Source organism: Hordeum vulgare, chromosome 3H (assembly GCF_904849725.1).
Source record: "Hordeum vulgare subsp. vulgare chromosome 3H, MorexV3_pseudomolecules_assembly, whole genome shotgun sequence".
NCBI lineage: Eukaryota > Viridiplantae > Streptophyta > Magnoliopsida > Poales > Poaceae > Hordeum > Hordeum vulgare.
Window position 1 is genome coordinate 599,917,930 of NC_058520.1, and position 19,071 is coordinate 599,937,000.

Consider the following 19,071-nt stretch of genomic DNA (forward strand, 5'->3'; position numbering starts at 1 on the left):
GGGCATGGTTCATGTGGTCGAGCCGTATGGGGAGAAAACAAGGATTCACAAAGGAAAGACGGTCCGCGTATTTGGCCGTGCATTTTGGGCGTTTGAGCAATGTGTGAGGGCTTTTCAGCACTGTCGGACGGTCATCTCCATTGATGGCACGTTTTTGACCGGACAATTCAAGGGCACTTTGTTGGTTGCAATAGGAAGTGATGTCAATAACCGGTTGATGCCTTTGGCTTTTGCTTTGTTTGAGGCGGAGAACAATGTTAACTCGGAATGGTTCTTGCATATTTTGAGAGCGAAAGTATTACCGTCTGAAAGGGAAATCTGTGTCATATCGGATCGCCATCAAGGCATACTTAACGCGGTTGACAGTGTCATTCCCGGCCATGCTCCTTTGCACCATCGATGGTGCATGAGGCATTTATGTGCAAACTTCTACCGGGCATGTGGTAGCAAGGAGTTGACGGGTGATCTTCAAGATTGTCGTCAAGCATTTTCGGACAAACGATTTGCAAGATTGTACAATGCTTTGGTTGCAAACAAAAAACTTGATGCAGGTGGGCTTGAGTTTCTCAACAGGCACATTCAACTTCGGCCCAAGTGGGCACGAGCTTATGATGAAGATGGCCGAAGATATGGTCAAATGACAAGTAACATGGCAGAATGCTTTAGCCGGGTGTTGAAGGGTGTCCATGCGTTGCCGGTGACGGCAATAGTTCAATACACATTCGACAAGTTGAGAGCATACTTTCTAAAGTACTTGGAAGAAACGGATGGTCAGATTGCGGGAGAGAACAAGAAAAAGTACAAGTGCCAGTTCCCACCAAAGGTTGACAAATGGATGGTATTTCAATCATGGAAGGCTGACTCCCAAACAACTACGTTGTACAACAACGAGGATTGGACGTACCAAGTGAATGAGCCCGGAGGAACGACAAATGATGGCCAGCAACACGGAAACAGGGCGTTCAAGGTATCTTTATCGTTGTGTGATTGCTCTTGTGGGAGGCCAAGGTTGATTCATCTCGCATGCTCGCATTTGTACATGGCAGCTCGCACTAGGAAAGTGGACGTCAACCATCCAACCAAGTCTAGCCAACAAGGTCCTAGACAAGCAAGTAGTAGCCAACAAGGTCCTAGCCAAGCAAGTAGTATCCAACAAGGTCCTAGGAAAGCAAGTACAAGCCAACAAGTTCCTACTCAACATGTTCCTGGCCAACATGTTCCTAGCCGACTTGGGCTTACTAGAGGACGTGGTGGTGGTGGTGCTAGAAGCAGGTGTGGGATAGGTCGTGGTGGTGCTAGAGGCACGGGTGGGATAGGTCGTGGTGGTGCTAGAGGCAGTGGTGGGATAGGTGTTGGACTTACTAGGATTAGTATATGTGGATACCTATGAGGGCCATTTCCGTATGTCACATATTTGACTTATCTTTTTCATGTTGTTTTTCATGCTCCTTTCTATGTTATTGTACTAACTCTGAGCCTTGTTGTTTTTATGTAGGTATGACGGCGTCTCAACCCAACAAGGCAACAACGGAGTGGGGGGAGGAGAAGGATGCAGTCGGTGAGGACCAGGGGTTGTGGGACAGGGTTGCGAAGAAGTTGAGAGAGGAGGACGCAGCCAAAGCGCAGAAGAAGAAGGAAGAGGAGTATGAAGCAAGGATGAAGGAGGAGCTGAAAATAACAATTGACCACTGGAGATATGAGAAGCAGATCCAGGAGGAGCACAATAAGTTGATGGAGAAACGTCAAAGAGAATTTGCAGCTAGCTTTAAGAAGACAATGGCAGAGAGTGCAGCAAAGAGAGAGCGGGAGCATCAATGCTTCATGGATAGGGTGATGAAAGAGGCTTCAAAATGCGCAAAAGAGAAGAGGAAGATGAAGAAGAGAGGAAGAAGAAGAAGGTAAAGGGGCCTTGCTCGACACAATAGAGCCGGAGGCTTCTATTCTCATGCGCGCTTTCATCTTTGAACCCTTTGTCTTGTTGAACCTTGTCCACTTGCGCGCTTTCTAACTATGAAACTCCACTATTATGTAACTTTGAACCTATTATGTATGTTTGAACCTATTGTGTTGTTCAACCTATTATGTATCTTTCTTACTATGAAACTCCACTTGTTGCTATGATGGATGATAAAACTCCACTTGTTGCTATGCTAAATGATAAAACTCCACTAGTTGCTATGCTGGATGAAACATGTGTGGCGCCTGAACCAAACAGAATACCACTAGTTGCAACTCAGATGGCAGTTTGTTGAGCATGTGTGGTGCCTGAGGCATAGGCGTTGCACTAGTGTGGCGCCTGACACCCAGGCGCCACACATGTTAAATTGATGCCAGTAGAAATGCCAGTAGGTTGAACATGTGTGGCGCCTAACCCCCTGGCGTCACACATGTTAAATAGATGCAAGTAGAAATGCCAGTAGGTTGAACATGTGTGGCGCCTAACCCCGAGGCGTCACACATGTTAAATTGATGCCACTAGAAATGCCAGTAGGTTGCACATGTGTGGCACCTGAGACGTAGGCGTTACACCAGTGTGGCGCCTAACTCACAGGTGTCACACATGTTAAATTGTTGCCACCAGAGATGCGAGTAGGTTGAACATGTGTGGCGCCTAACTCACAGGCGTCACACATGTTAAATTGTTGCCACCAGAGATGCGAGTAGATTGAACATGTTTGGCGCCTGAGACTAAGGCGTTGCACTTGTGTGACGCTGAAGCCTTGGGTGTTGCACCTGTGTGGCGCCTGAGTCTTAGGCACCACACAAGTTAACCCTACTGGCATATCTGGTTCTTCACAGCATTTCAGAGCATTACTTCACAACATTTCAGAGCATATTAATTCACACAAGTTCACAGCAATTCATAGCATTAGTGCAAATGGTTCACAACTTAAAACACCCACATAGCCAAATAAGTTCACATAGCCAAATAAGTTCAGCATGTTCAAACACCGACAACTACTAGTTCAACATGTTCAAACACCAACAACACTACTATTACGTTCATCGCTGCTTGTGGCCTCGTCCCCTCTTAGAAGCTAGCTTGTTTCTCACAACAGGTTGCGGTTCATCCAACTCATTGTCATCGTCATCCTCATCGTCCATATCTCTCATCCTTGTCACGTCTTCTGTCATACGCGAGCCCTCGGCGACCGGGTTCTTTCCTTTGTTCGCCCAATCCTCCAGTGTGAACCGCTTAAATCCCCTCCTAGGCTTCAACATGTAAGTGGAGCGTTGGAAAGCCTTCGACGTCATTCCGTCCTGAACCTTCAATGCGAAAATGGTATCGTCATACATATGAAGGTTGAAAGTGCAGAATGTATGATGGGTATGTCATTCCTCTGGAGTGTCAACATCATCCTCTAAATGAGCTCCCGAGGTAATGTCACCATCATCCATATGAGCTCCCGAAGAAGTTGAATCGTCTAGAGTATTTCTATAGGATGAATCGGATCTCGAAGGTTCAGAATATTCAGGGTCACGGCAACCTAAAATGTTGGATAGGCGCCACAACTTCTGGCCCTGTTTCTGTTAGATTGAAAGATAAATGAGATATATAAGGTACCATATGTTGCATTCGTCGGCAAAATCTAAATCATGACACAACACCTTCATGAAAAGTCGAAGTGCGGATTCTCCCTTTTTTCCTCCATGTGTTGTGTCTAGAATAGCTTCGGTTGCATCAACTTGTTTCTTGATCTCTTTGCGCTATGATCACACGAAAATGACATGTAAGGCAAGTGCATATGTGCAGTAATGTTCATACATAACATAGGGGAGCACACTTACCACAAAGTTCAGAACTGGGGCGAAAGAAGTTTGGTACCCTTGGCGAATTAGCCTGTTGTATTTGCCATGGGCAAGTGCATCGTACTCGGTGGGTTCTTCCAATATGTCCTCCTCGTAAGCCGACGGACAAATCTCCACTCGAGTACTCTCCTGAAGCCAGCTTACATAGTTGTTGAACGCAAGCGGACAATGCTTGCGGGGCTGGGTTCCTTGCGTACTCCTAGCTGCCTCCACACTTTGCTCGAACATGATGACATACTTCTTATGATGCTTATTCCAATCCTTGATCTTTTGCTTCCTCCTCCTATCCAACCTGCTTTTTACAAACCTCATTATTAGCTCGCCCAACACTAAACTCAAACATAGTTCTTTATTGTGCATGATTTGTTACCTCTGAAGTTGTGTGCCGGTGTCCACCCACTCCGGCGGGTGTGGCTGAAACAACCCAAATTGATGCATCACACGATGTGGGAGATGAAACTCTGATACGTCCATTTTGCATCATGTTTTCATGTTGACATTTATCGCTTCTTTAGCTGTTATTTCACTTCACGGTACAATTCGTACGTCTTTTCTCTCTTATTTTGCAAGGTTTACATGAAGAGGGAGAATGTCGGCAACTGGAATTCGGGCCTGAAAGTGGAGCAAAGTTGAGATACCTATTCTGCGCAACTCCAAACGCCGTAAAAATCAACGAGGATTTTTTTTCCTGATTTATCAAAAATACTGGGCCGAAAAAGTGGCAGAGGGGCGCCACGGGGTGCCCACAAGCCTGCACGGCGCGGCCACCCCCCCAGGTCGCGCCATGAGGGCTTGTGGGCAGCCTGCTGGCCCACTTGCCCCCCTCTTTTGCTTTTTCATGGATTCGCTGCCGCCACGAGGCGGACTTGAGCAGAACCAATCTAGAGCTCCGGCAGCACGATCCTGCCGGGGAAACTTCCCTCCCGGAGGGGGAAATCGTCGCCATCGTCATCACCAACACTCCTCTCATCGGAGGGGACTCGTCACCATCAACATCTTCATCAGCACCATCTCATCTTCAAACTCTAGTTCATCACTTGTAACCAATATGAGTCTTGCGACTCCGATTGGTACTTGTAAGGTTGCTAGTAGTGTTGATTACTCTTTGTAGTTGATGCTAGTTGGATTACTTGATGGAAGAGTTTATGTTCAGATCCTTGATGCTACTCATTACCTCTCTGGTCATGAATATGATTATGCTTTGTGAGTAGTTACTTTTGTTCCTGAGAACATGGGATAAGTCATGCTAATAGTAGTCATGTGAATTTGGTATTCGTTCGGTAATTTGATATGTTGTACGTTTTTTTCCTCTAGTGGTGTTACGTGAACGTCGACTACATAACACTTCACCATTATTTGGGCCTAGAGGAAGGCATTGGGAAGTAGTAAGTAGATGATGGGTTGCTAGAGTAATAGAAGCTTAAACCCTAGTTTATGCGTTGCTTCGTAAGGGGCTGATTTGGATCCACTAGTTTAACGTTATGGTTAGACTTTTTCTTAATTCTTCTTTCGTAGTTGCGGATGCTTGCGAGAGGGGTTAATCATAAGTGGGATACTTGTCCAAGTAAGGGCAGTACCCAAGCGCCGGTCCACCCACATATCAAACTATCAAAGTAACGAACGCGTATCATATGAACATGATGAAACTAGCATGACAGAAATTCCCGTGTGTCCTCGGGAGCGTTTTTCCTCCTATAAGACTTTGTCCAAGCTTGTCCCTTGCTAAAAAGGGATTGTGCCACTTTGCTGCACCGTTGCTACTTTTGTTACTTGTTGCTTGCTACGAATCATCTCACCACACAATCACTAGTTACCGACAATTTCAGTGCCTGCATATTTTACCTTGCTGAAAACCACTTGCCAGATCCTTCTGCTCCTCGTTGGGTTCGACACTCTTACTTATCGAAAGGACTACGATTGATCCCCTATACTTGTGGGTCATCAAACTCAACCGCCAAATTGCATATCAGTGGACAAAGCATTAGCCAAAGATGTTTTTCCTGTAGGCATATTGGATTGAGCTGGAACGTGTGTGCATCACCAAAGCTTGGCCCGGCACCATATGGCTTCCACTCCACCTACAACACAACAAAAAAGGCACAATTCATTTTTCCTCACAACAAAAGCTGGGAGTCAACTCTGTGATGTTTACTTGCTCGACGGTAAGCGAATCCATCTTGTTCGTGTATTGCTTGTACAAGAGATTCACATTGCTCGTCACCTCCGATGCCACGTCCCACTTGTAAGCCCAGGTAGGAAGCTGTACATGGTTGTCGTGGTCATCCCAGGGCTTGAACGTTGCGCCTTTAGGGCGTCCAACAGGAAGGCGTTCCCAGCTCCATACCGAAAGTAGGAGCATACAACCACCAATTCCACCGTCTTTTATGGACCTGCGACAAGCTTCGTCCAACTACAAGTAACAACAAACATGGATCAGTTAAGCGCAAAAGTATAAAACTGATCTTATTATTAACAATTTATTACCTGCCGGTACAAGTAGGCCAGTGCGGCCGACCCCCAGCTGAAATTGTTGTCGAAAACAGTCAATGCCTTTAGCCACATCCATGGAGGATTCTTGCCAGTGTCGTCAGCGAATATAGTCTTAGAAATAACATACCGCATGTACACGTGAGCATAAGTCTGGATCACCTCGTCATTTGCGTCCTCGGGACAATGAGCAAAGTTGGTTGCAATCCAAGTGAAAGAAGCGCCAGCCGGGACTCTATCTTTCTTCCCTACATCTTCTACCTCCGGCTCTGGAGGTGACATACCAATAAGGGCCTCCATTTGTTGCCGCCATCCCTCAGAATCAGTGCTCATACAGAGAGGCTTCCCCTCGATCGGAAGTGTGGTGATCATGGAAACATCTTGAAGAGTCACTGTCATCTCTCCGGTCCGGAGGTGAAAACTATATTCTCCGGCCTCCATCGATCAGTAAGTGCACTGATTGCGGCAGCGTTCAGGTTGCGCATTGACCGACTCACAAGCTAAATGAATGGAAGGAATCCTGTCATCTCGATATATGGTGTATACCGCTCATCGTACGACATGACAGTCAATGCCCCGTGAGACCGAATCTTCAAGGTCATAAGCTTGTGCAAACATAGAGGAGTGATATGATTACGGTTTCATCTTATTAAATAAATACATGATTTTTGAACATATGTTCTACTTACCATCCCCTTCTCCGACATCAAATAGGCCCGGTGTTCAACGTCATAGGCATCATTCAAAAGCCACAACATCCTACATATCACAAAGAAATACACTTATGAATCTACTCATCTTCAAAAAAATACTCATATAAATCTACTCATCTACTAATCCACTCATCTACATATTACTAAAAAATACTCATATGAATCTACTCATCTTCAAAAAAATAGTCATTTACTCATTTCCTCATAAAATCCACGTCATCTACTCATAGGAATAGTCATATAACAAAACTACTCATCTAGGATTCATAAAATAGGACTAACTCCTCATCTACATTTCAAATCCAATCAAAACATGGCTCTCAACCTAACTAATACAAATCTGAAAAATACGCAATACTTTTTGGATAGAAAGATGGGAAATGGAAGAGATTACCTCATAGACAAGTTTGGGGGATAAATCCACGGAAGAAATAACCAGATCTGAAGTATTTAGAAGAGGGGATTGAGATGAGGAGAAGAGCCAGCCGCCGGTTTGAAAAACGAATGCGAGGGGTGGGGGTCGGGGTGGGGGAGGGGGCTGGCCCGTGACTGGATAAGTCACAGTGTGGCGCCTAAGCGCTCGGCGCCACACTGCACAGTGTGCGACGCCTGAGCCTTAGGCCTCACACTGCGGGGCGTGGGGCCAGCTATGCCAGCATGGCCGGGCGTGTGGCGTCGACGGCTTAGGCATCACACAGTGTAGTGTGGCGCCTAGGTGTCGGACACCACACGAAAGGGTCAGCTCGGTGAACTTTTTCCACCGTAGGTTCACTTTGCGAGTTCTTTCAGCGTAGGGGTCAATTTTGTCAATTTTGTCGTGTTGTTCTCCAACACAAAACCATAGAAGAAAAGACAATGTATTTCCATTATGCTCTATAATGGAAAGGGGAGAAACCCGGTTATTCTCCAACACAAAACCATAAGAATGCGTGGCCCGGATTGGACTTGGCTGCCATAAGAAGGAAGGATCCTTGACCGGAATCTGCCTCCGGTAGAACCACAACAGAGATCTGCAGGTCCAGACTCTCTCTCTCTCTTTCGGCTCCCTTCTTTTCGCGATCTCAAGAAAGGTACGGCGGCTCATCCTCGAGGCCAAAGCTCGTGCAATTCCGACGACTCCGGGCCCAATTTGTTTCCTGGTCAATCCCCAATCCCCTAAGTTTTTTCTGTTCCTCCAATGGACCCATCGATAAATGCAAAATTCTGACCACCGCTTCCCCATGTGCCTTATTGCAGCTCTATCCGAGACTCAACTAATCCAAGTGATGCGCCAAGGGGATTTGCACCAGTAAGTTACTAGTTAGTTCCATGTTAGCCCAACTACAGACTAATCCTCTAGCCGACCCGTATAATGCGTGAACCCATATAATTCCGACGAGTATACGGGTTCGGCCCTAATTTTCGGGTGAGAACAGATTCAGTGGAGCCTCCTATTTTGTGTTGTGGAGTTGAACCAAGATGTTTGTAAGGGCAAGGAGATCTCCTACTTCGTGAAGATCTACTGTGAGTAAGGCTAGTCCTCCGTGGACGGAAGCTGTGGTGGAATAGACAAGGTCGCTTCTTCGTGGACCCCTTGTGAGTGGAGCCCTCCGGGGACTCTCGCAGTCGTTAGCCTCCATGGGTTGAAGTCTCCACTAACATGGACGTACGATAGCGCAACCTATCGGAACCATGCCAAAAATCATCATGTCAATCTCATGCATTTGATCTCCCTACCTTACTCCTCAACTTTACACTTTCATGTTTTACATTCCGCTGCTATACTCTTAGAACTACATGTGTAGGGCGTACTAGACTTGTTAGAACTACTAGATTTCTACCTTACCTAAAATAGGGTTAGGCTAGGAATTTTATCTTGACAAGTAGTCTATTCACCCCCCCCCCCTCTAGACACATTTTCTATCAATCCCTCAATTGGTATCGGAGCAAGGTCTCCAAAACCTTGGTTTAATCACCGTTGGAGGAAGATGAGTGTGACTAGTTCCAGGTTTTTAAGTTGTAGAGTGCCTATTCTTGATAGGGAGTACTTTAGACAATGGAAAAATGAAATGCTTGATATATTTGATGAGTTCCATCTGCGCAAATTTGTTGTGTATCCCTATGCGCCTCCCATTGATCCTATACATCCTTCTCATGATGATGAAATTGATATGCTTGGTAATCTTAACATTGTCAATCTAATCATTAGAGGATTACCAACAAATGTGCTTAATCAGTTGCAAAACATTGCGTGTGCTCATACCTTGTGGAAAGACTTAGAGAAAAGATATCGAGATTATTCCTTGAAAAATCTTGATATCATTGTCCACAAATACATTGCTTTTCACAAAATGAAGTCAAATGATCTTAACTTTGATAAATGCCTATGTGAGCTTCGTGAACTCATGTGTGCCAAAGGAGATGTCATTGATATTAACAATCTCATTGTTGAAGACATTCGAATGCATAAACATGAACATTCTCATAGTCAAAATTCTGATGAAACTCTTGTCTCTTATGAGGGAACTTCATCTGATGATGGTTATGTGGAGTATGGCTACTACGATGAAGATGAGAACTTTGACATCGAGTATGAGAAGACCATGAGGAACCTTAGTCTTATGGCGAACCTTAGAGACTACATGGCCGGTGGTAAGGAGTGGGTTCTCGACAGTGGATGCACCGATCATATGACCGAAGATAAAGACATGTTCAATGAGATCACACCAAACCGTGGACCTCGAAGGTATGTGACTTTTGGAGATAACTCCAAGGGTAAGGTACTTGGTCTTGGTAAGGTGGTCGTATCTCATGATAGTTCCATTCAAAATTTCATGCTTGTTGAATCCCTTGGCTAGAATCTTCTTTCCATATCTAGACTAGCAGACTTTGGTTTTGATGTGCTATTTACGAAAGTTGAATGCCGGGTGTTTCGCAACGGCAACCATAAAATTGTGTTTACTGGTTTCCGTAGAGGTGATCCATACATTGTTGACTTCTCTAAAATATCCAAACCCCGTACATGTTTTATTGCAAAATCTTCTATAGGTTGGTTATGGCATAGAAGGTTAGGACATGTAGGTATGCGTAATCTTGACAAACTTATCAAAGGTGATCATATTATTGGTGTTAAAGATATTATCTTTGACAAAGATAGACTTTGTAGTGCTTTTCAAGCAGGAAATCAAGTTGGTGGAAGTCATCCCGTGAAGAATAACATGACTACCAGAAGACCCCTCGAGCTGCTTCACATGGATCTGTTTGGTCCCAATGCTTACAAGAGCCTCGGTGGAAATTATGATGGTTTAGTCATTGTTGATGATTTTTCCATATTTACGTGGGTATTCTTTCTTAATGATAAGTCACAGGTGCAAATGCTTCAAGAACTTTGCTCGAAAAGCTCAAAATCAGTTTGAAGTGAAGATCAAGAAGGTTCAGAGCGACAACGGAACAGATTTCAAGAACACTAATGTGTCTAGAATGAGGGGGTTATGATCACTCCCTATCCTAGGCAAAGCCGATAGAACACTTAAGGGGTATTTTATATTCCAGGACCCAGAAACAAACACTCTACCTATCATAGCAAAGATAGGATCCTCCTAGTTATTGCTCCAAGTAAAGCTACTATTGGCAATGCTAATTTCCATCAAGGACCACTTATTGATCCAGTCGTTGAAAAGATAGGAAAAGTTGTTGTTGATCACACCATTATTCTTATCGGCAACACATCTAACAAGATTAAAATCTCCTCCCACCAAAACTGGGTAGACCAACAGAGACATCACCTCATGAAGTTCAGCAATGAATTCCAACTTCAAATCATTATAAGAAGTACCATAAACAGGGATAAGATGCCAAACAAAACCATCCAGCTTATTCCTCACGGTGGTTATCACACAGTACTTTTTCATAATAACCCCCACCACCTCAAATATATCTTTCCTAAGACCCACAAGGATCCCCCCAGCTGAGTTAACCGCAGGTAAGATAGACCAAGCAAAGTCATTCTTACCAGCAATACACTGGAGGATACCATTGTCTATATTTTCCCATTTGGTCTCAAACAAACCAACAAAATATACCAAATTGTTTTTAAGAAATTCTCCAAGGCATTGTAATTTACCTGGTTGCCCCAATCCCCGAATGTTCCAGAAGGCCCCAATCATTTAACTTTAAAAGTATGGAAATACCATAAGGTCGACTTTTGGTGTTGAGTACAGGACTACACATTTCCTGGGCAACAGCACCCCCTGACCCAGGAAGCTGTGGTTCCACTTTACCCTCACCAATTGGACTAATATGAGAATTATCACACTCAAGATCCATAGGGATAACAATCTCCTGATTAGAGTCTGCGAACTGAAGGCATTTAATTCTTTCAGAGATAATCAGGTCCTCAATGATGTCATTTTTTTTATTTTTCACAATTACCAACACAAAGATGCAGCTTAGCAGTTTGAGAAGCAAGTTTAGAAGGATCAATAACATCAAAAGATTTACCTTTAAAAGTTGTAGGGAGCTCCAGATTCTTCTTTTGCAGATAAGCAGTAGCCTTCTCCATAATTTTCACATTACCATGGTTCCTAGTCGCTGGTCTGCTAGCAAAGACTGGACCCCAAGAGTTGGCAGAACTAGCAGTATGTTTCATTTTCTTCTCAGATTCAGCGTTGTCCAAGTTCTCTAGCAAAGACCTCTTGACAGCACCCAAGGCAGTGGCTAGATCCTCAGGTAAGCATTGCATCTCAGTCATCAGATCTTCCTCCTCATCCTCAGATTCCACCATTTCAAACTTCCCTAACTCCTCAGAACAATAATCCAGGTGAGGAGATAGAGGTGTGACATCCTTCTGTTCAGCCCTATCACCCACATCATCAGGAATTATCTTCTTTGATTCTGGGGTGGCACAAGACAGCTCATCAATGAACCCTTCATGGACAAGGTTGATCATCAAAGCAGGGTAGTACTCCAATGCAGAAGTCACATCTCTTTGGGTATTCTTACTACCATTGAGAGGGGCCTAGTCCTTAACAGAAAAATTGCTTTACCTAGGTCATCAATAGCCTCCTCCTCATCTCCATCACTATCCAGCTTATCCTGTCCAGAAGGACCAGCTCCATCTTCTTTGTTCAGGCCACCCTCCTCCATGTAAGGGTCATCACCATCATCACCACCATCTGAGTCCTCACCCACTTGCTCATATCCCTCTACTGTAAAGAACATAAAATACAAAAAAAATCATCTGCACAAGCCCCTCAAATGGGATCTTAGCTGGATCTCTACAGGCCACCTTGATTCTGATGATGTCATAGAAACTCTTAAAAATTCCATTCCAATCCACATCCACAAGGATACCAAAGCAAGATGCAACCTGAGCAAAGACTTTCCACGCACACCACTTAGGAGGAATCCCATCAATCTGGACCCAAGCTTCTTTAAGTTCCCCAAACTCTGCCAACATCCCTTCCCAAGAACAAATCTTAACAGACACACCATCTATGGGCAGGTTGAATGCAGGGAATTCAATCAAGTCTTCCACATTCTTCTAAGGAGGGAATCTCAGCAAAAAAATCTTATCTTCCAATTCCCTAATCTGCCATGGCCACTCCTTATTCTTGCAGAATATGCCATTGAGTTGTATCAGAAGTTCATCAGCAGACACCTCACCATTGATAACTTCGAGGACAACATAATTTTTATAGTTCAGCCATCCAGATTCATCAGCCACAGGAATATCAACATGATAGAAGCCTAAACCAACCGCAACACTGCCAAAGTACTTAGTTGTGGGATGAGGCTTAGCCCAGGCCATATAGTTGTTCACATTGTGAGATCGAACACATATAAAACACTTTTTAGGCTCAACACAATTACCAACGTAATGACTAGGCCAGCTGCAATTGAAGCAAGTCATCTCCTTGTCCTTTGGGTCCAAAACCTGAACCATGGGAACCGGCACAGGAGCAGGATCAGCCGCCACCGGCAGTGGAGGAGGAGGGTTTTTTGGCGCCACCGAAGCTTTCCTCCAGGGTCCCCTTTGCCCCCCCCCCCCCCGCCGCCAAGCTTGGATTGGGGTAGGTTCAGGATCCCCATCTCTTCCCCCTCCTCCCACATGGTTCCGACGCTTGATGGGGGGTTGCGTTATTGTTGCTTCTCGCCAGGATTGCCACGGGTGTTGATGACGAGTTGATGTATATACTTCTCGCCCCTCGTTGGACCCCAAGTGGAAGGTGGATATGTAGTCAGCAGAAAATTTCCCTCACACGGAACTGTAAGGTTTATCGAACCAAGAGGACTCCTAGGCTCAACAAGTAGGTGTCTTCCACCCTGCCGCTAGCAGAAGACGTGGACCTGCACACACAACAAATAACTTTGCTCCCAACGAGTACAGAGAGGTTGGCAATCTCTCCCGCCTTGTAGTTTGCAAAGGATGAAAACACAAGCGGGAAGGTAATAGTGATTGCACGACAAAGTAAATGAAAGCGGTAAATGATGGAGATGTAAGCAATGATGGTGATATGGACCGGAGTCACATGACGTTCACTAGTGATGTCTCTCTCCCAAAAGACAATAAACAACTATGCTAGGGTAAACAAATCACAGTTGGGCAATTGACAGAATTATGATCACACCGCAATGCTAATCAGCATCTACTTACTAATCATCCACCTTGAGATATATATCCAGAACATCTCTCCAGTATTAAGTTGCGAGCCCCACCCAAAATGTAAACTCAAAGCAACGAACAACTGCATTAACAAACTATGCGTAAGGTAAACAATCCTTGCAACCGTGGTCACAAGCATCGTTGTTTTCTCCGTGGTGGCAACAAGCACATCCCCTAGTCTCATGTTTGTCACTCAAGCTAGACATCGAGGGGCCCGAAACCCACAATCATGCATAACGCTCCCTCTTGGAGTTACGATCTACTACTTGGCCAAAGCAATAAAAAGCAACGGAGAACATGCATGAATCACTAAGGAACATAATATAAAAGGATCATCAAATATATAACTCATAACAATCTGAACATAATCTCATAATCCATCGGATCCCAACAAACCGAGCAAAGCAAAAGCAAGAGAATTACATAGATGCCTTGATCATGTAGGGCAGCTCACAAGGACTAACCATTGAAGCACAAGATTGGAGAGAAGACATCACATAGCTACTGGTCATGGACTCATGGTCCAAGGGAAACTACTCATGGCACATCCGGGAAGCGTCCATGGCGATGGAGAAGCTCCCGGAGGTCAATCCTACCTCCGACGGGGTGCCGGGAAGAGGTCTCTTGATGCTCCCGATCTCAGAATCGCGGCGGCGGCGGAACAATGAAGAAATTCGTGATTCCAGAAAGTCTGCGAGGGTTTTCTCACGGATCTCTAAATATAGGCCAAAGGAGGGCACCAGAGGAGGTGGGACCCACCCAGGCAACCTCCTGGTGCGGCCTAGGGCCTGGCCGGGCCAGCACGCCGCCTGGGAGGCCCCTGGCCCCCTGTGACCCTCCTTTAGTGATCCCGGAGATTCTGTTTCGCTGATTTTTTTTAAATATTTTTTTGGATTTTTTTTGGGTTTCAGAAAATTGGATAAAAGCCCGTGCAAAAAAGACATCAGCAGACAAAAACTGACACTGGGTGCACTGAGTTAGTAGGTTAGTCCAAATATGTGTAAAATTCTATAAAAGTGTAACAAAACATATAACAATGTCACCCAAAAGGTCATGAAACAGGCAGAAATTATAGATATGTTTGGGACGTATCAACTGTCCATCTCACCCCTCAGAGCTTCTAAAAAGGATCTGGATCCAGGACCTAGCCCCTCAACCGACGGCTTCAAGATGGTAGGGATCGGGTCAAAAGGCCCATTGGAGGAGACAGGGAAACAGTCATGGACCGTAAATTTCTTCTCAGAGAACAGATCCTTCCTATGAAAATTTAGGGTTCTCACGCAGAACCACGCGCTTGTTATAGCGGCGGCTGGGACGGGGAGAGGGGATAGCCCAGAGCTGACCAAAAAACCCGGTCACCATCTCCTCCTCACTGTCACCCAAATAGGAAAATGTATTCCTAAAACCTGCCTTCCTCCGCACCACCTCTCCCCTGACGAGCAGGGCTGGAGTAGGTAGCGGGCCCCGGGCAGGCACCAACAGGCCACAAGCCACGTCAGCCGTGAGCACAGGATCAGCCTCCGGGCTACCCGAAAGTCTCGTCGGAGAAGACGGGGAAATCTCCACACCCACGTCAGCAAATGTTGAAATCACCCTAAAAGGCCTCTCCTCGAGGATAACCCCGGAACTAGAGCTACCAGCATCAAACTCTAACTCAGCACCCCCAGCGAACCCTGAATCGAAATGAGAAATATCATCGGGGATAACCCCGAAAATAGTATTATCAATCCCAGAATCTAAATCAGAACCCGCAGTGACACCCAAATCAGAGCGGGGGAGCGGGATTACCTTGCTCTTGGTCAGAGGAACGGGGTGAAATCGGTCCCCGACGGGAGGATTTCCGGCGGGATGCGCGCGATTTCTCCGGCGGGATGCGCGCGATTTCGCCACCGAAGGCGGCCTGATGTTGAGCCTTGAGGGATTCGCCATCTTGAACCCCGCCCACCTTGAAGCTTGACACGGGATCTGACGATTCTGCCTCCTGGATGGCCGAGAACAGCATATCGTGAAAAATCAGGAAAAATGCCGAGTATATGTCATATAGTAGTATGCTGAAAAACGGAACTGAATTTGCAGGAGAAGGCGTATGAGAGCAAGTACAATAGGATGATGTAGGCGGGCTGTAAGATTTAAAATAATATATTTATGATGAGTTGGAAGAGGGAGAAGAGGAGAGAGAAGATAAGCGGGCTACAAACTAACAGCCGGCTGTAACACGTGCTCCTAGGCATTTTGTGAGAGAGGATGGTGGGCCTTGTATTAATAAAATAGTACTTATTTACATCTACCTATTGTATTTGCGGGCTATAAGCTTGGCTATAGATGACGTGTCAACATCATATAACCAGCAGCTGGTTGTACTATTAACCATGCTCTGATAAACCCTCATAATGCTTTACAGAGGAGAAAGCGTCCATGTATCATTACACGGAAAAGAAACCCTCCACAAACAGTAGAGCAGCAGATTTATTACAGATTTCATTCTGCTGACAACACATCACAGGAATCTGAATGTGAAGTAAAAATGTCGTCAAATAAGGCATATATTATACAATAACCAGAGCACAAATAACCAAAGTAAAAAATATGCAGATTAACACAGCCCTGTGTTGCTTCAATCCTTATTCTGGATCCTGAGTGTGAAGGCCTGGAGGGACAAGAGCACTTTCTTGATCCGCTCTCTGATCTCAGCGTCAATCAGATTTCCATCGCTGTCGAACTTGGGTGGCTGCTGAAATGCTTGGACGAACAGCTCTGGCTTGTTGATGAAATGAAGATCTAAGAACACCCCGACTTGCCGGAGATGGTACTGCGATCTACCTCCTCCAAAGCCACCTCCTGCGCTGACAATGGCAGCAGGTTTGTCTGCCCAGCAATTGTTTCCCCTAGAAGCCCAGTCAAGTGCATTCTTCAGAGGGGCTGCAGTTGAAAGTGAAACACATAGCATGTGAAGCAAGCACATATACGAGTATCAATGATACAATCTAGCAGGAAAAGCAGCGCCTCTGTTCCCCATTTAGGAATCACTGAACTATTCGACCTTCACACCTAAGCTACAGCTACATGCTTGTGTCTAGCTCGATAATAATTGGAATTTTCAGGTTAGTTGTTTGTCCTTCTTTTGCTGCAGACATCAACATATCCATCAATATGCATAAGGTATTACAAAAATTGAATTGTTTTATTGTGCATGTAAACTAAGCATGGTACTCTAATGCGCCTAGTATATCTATGGACTGGATCAGAACGTCAAAATATTATTGCTTATGATTTTTTTTGGAATTCCAAATTTATGACCCATATTTGTGTAGTCGGACTACTCAATTAGCTTAATTAGTAGTGAAAGACAGAAAGAATAAGATCTGAAATGCAACAGGGGGGGCAATCATGTGAACCAAACTTAACTGAGCAACAACTGTAAGAATGTTGGTTGCTGCTGGACAGGCGTAGAGGGAAGATCAACTGTGTATTTGGTGCGATAGAATTAGATAGGGGCGTTTTTCAGCTCTACCGGTTATCATTGAACTACACTAATGTGAGCTAAAAGGATATGATAGAATATTGAGACCCTTTTCTTTATAAAATTTGCAAGAAAGGAATAAAGGAAGTCCCAATACTATATGATGACATGCTTTACTGTCCCCATACAAAAGATAATCGCTACTTTAGCTATAATCTACCAATCGGTTATGTTTCCAATAGAGCATGCTTGACAGGACTCCACTAATTGGGCATCATAACGAGTGAAATCGGAATCAATTCCACTGATAGCGCATCATGGGAATCAAACGCAACACATCAGTTGTGCACCATGACAACCAAATTTTTGTCAAACATCTAGCATAGTGCCACCACAGTTAGTCTGTATTACTGAATGTTTCAGAAAACAAAATCCTCCGTCGAATTGGGACAAAACAGGTGTGCGCGACAATAAACATCACCAAGAAGAGATGCCCCAAACTACACTGTGACCATTATAGGTTTTCAACTGTATATCCATTAAACTACATGAGCACATGTTTCCAATAGACGGATGTTTGACACGACTCCACTAATTGGGCGTCATGAGAGTTAGATGGGGATCAATTCTGCTGATAGTGCACCATGACAGACGTGGCACTATGCAACCACAGTTTTACCGACAGTTCAGAGAACACAAAATCATTTGGTCGAATTGACACGAAACAAGTGCATGCGACATTAAGCATCACTACTCGTGCTCCAAATTGCACCGAACATTGTAACTTTTCAACAATATCTATGTCAATTCGTGCAGCAGCAGCAGCAGCAGCAGCAAGTGCCAATTTGGGCGGTATTCTCAGATGGCTTGAGCAGAGTAATTCGCAGAAAACGAGAAAGGAGGGGGAGGATGATGAATAATTACTTGCGATGGAGTAGTTGTACTCTGGCGAGCCGAAGAGGAAGCAGTCGGCGGCGCGGATGCGGTCGCGGAAGGCCTCGACGGCGGGCGGGAAGCCCCCGTCGGGCGTCTCGAGGTCGGTGTTGAGCAGCGGCAGCGCGGAGATGTCCACGTGCTCCACGCGCATCCCCGGGACCGACTCCTCGCACACCTCCGCCGCTGGCCAGCCAAGAAAACCCAACCCCGGGCCGGAGTCAGCGAAGAAGGGAATGGAATGGAATGGTGAGAAGAGGCGGGAGAGCGTGCGTACCGGCGCGGAGGAGGCCGCGGTTGTAGGACGCCCTGCGGAGGGAGCCGCAGACGGCGGCCACGCGGAGGACGGGCTTCGCCGCGGCGACCTCCATGCTCTGGTGTCGCGGCCTTTCTTGGCTTCGGGGTAGGTGGGTGGGTTCTGCTTTGGGTTTCTCGTGTGAGCGTGACTGTAAACTGAACCTGAATATGTAGACGATGCAGTTTGGGAGGGGGACGCTCGCACGTCTGCCTCCGCTTCGATGGTTTCGATGATGATGATGGCCAAAACGTTTTGCCAAGCTTTTGTTTTTCATGCTACACCAACCTATATGAAATTTAGGGTCAATTCTTCTGCCAGTTTAAAAAAGAATCGAGGAACACACTACGTAGCGGCGTCGCATGACTGACTTCCCGTGCGACGGCTCACTAACCGTCCATCCGTGAGAGAAAATCATGGCAGCAACTCCAAATCTCCTGACCTACTATGTTAAAAAGCAAATCTACGGTACGATTGACTCGCGGGAAAGGGGACACATTGAGAAAAATCTAACAAACAGTGTTGCTTGCATTAAATGCTAGTGTTCTTTAAAATAATACTAGCTTCTCAGTAAATTTTATGTGCATGGAATACGATACGTGCTTGATGGTCACTAAAACTGCCCCGTTCTTGAATTTTTTATATGTGCTAGCCTAAAAGACATCACTTGAAAAACAAATTTCTCAGAGATTTAAAGGTATAATTGCCATATTTTAGGGCTGCGTTTACC

At 45.3% G+C, this 19,071-nt stretch overlaps 1 protein-coding gene across 1 annotated transcript; it reads right to left on the bottom strand.

The window, feature by feature from the left end:
* Nucleotides 1-16,031: 16,031 nt before the first annotated feature.
* Nucleotides 16,032-18,489, bottom strand: LOC123445545 (probable NADPH:quinone oxidoreductase 1). The gene is made up of 3 exons (XM_045122541.1): nt 18,324-18,489; nt 18,038-18,232; nt 16,032-16,572 (listed from the first exon to the last, which is right to left on the bottom strand). The coding sequence occupies exons 1-3, from the start codon at nt 18,415-18,417 to the stop codon at nt 16,268-16,270; spliced, it is 594 nt and encodes a 197-aa protein (XP_044978476.1). The 5' UTR covers nt 18,418-18,489; the 3' UTR covers nt 16,032-16,267.
* Nucleotides 18,490-19,071: the final 582 nt, after the last annotated feature.

Excerpts from the sequence above, each read along its gene's own strand:
- LOC123445545 (XM_045122541.1), bottom strand. The coding sequence starts at position 18,417 with ATGGAGGTCGCCGCGGCGAAGCCCGTCCTCCGCGTGGCCGCCGTCTGC. Across the intron at positions 18,233-18,323 it reads CCGCGGCCTCCTCCGCGCCG|CGGCGGAGGTGTGCGAGGAG; the intron begins GTACGCACGCTC and ends TTGGCTGGCCAG. Across the intron at positions 16,573-18,037 it reads GTACAACTACTCCATCGCAA|CCCCTCTGAAGAATGCACTT; the intron begins GTAATTATTCAT and ends TTTCAACTGCAG.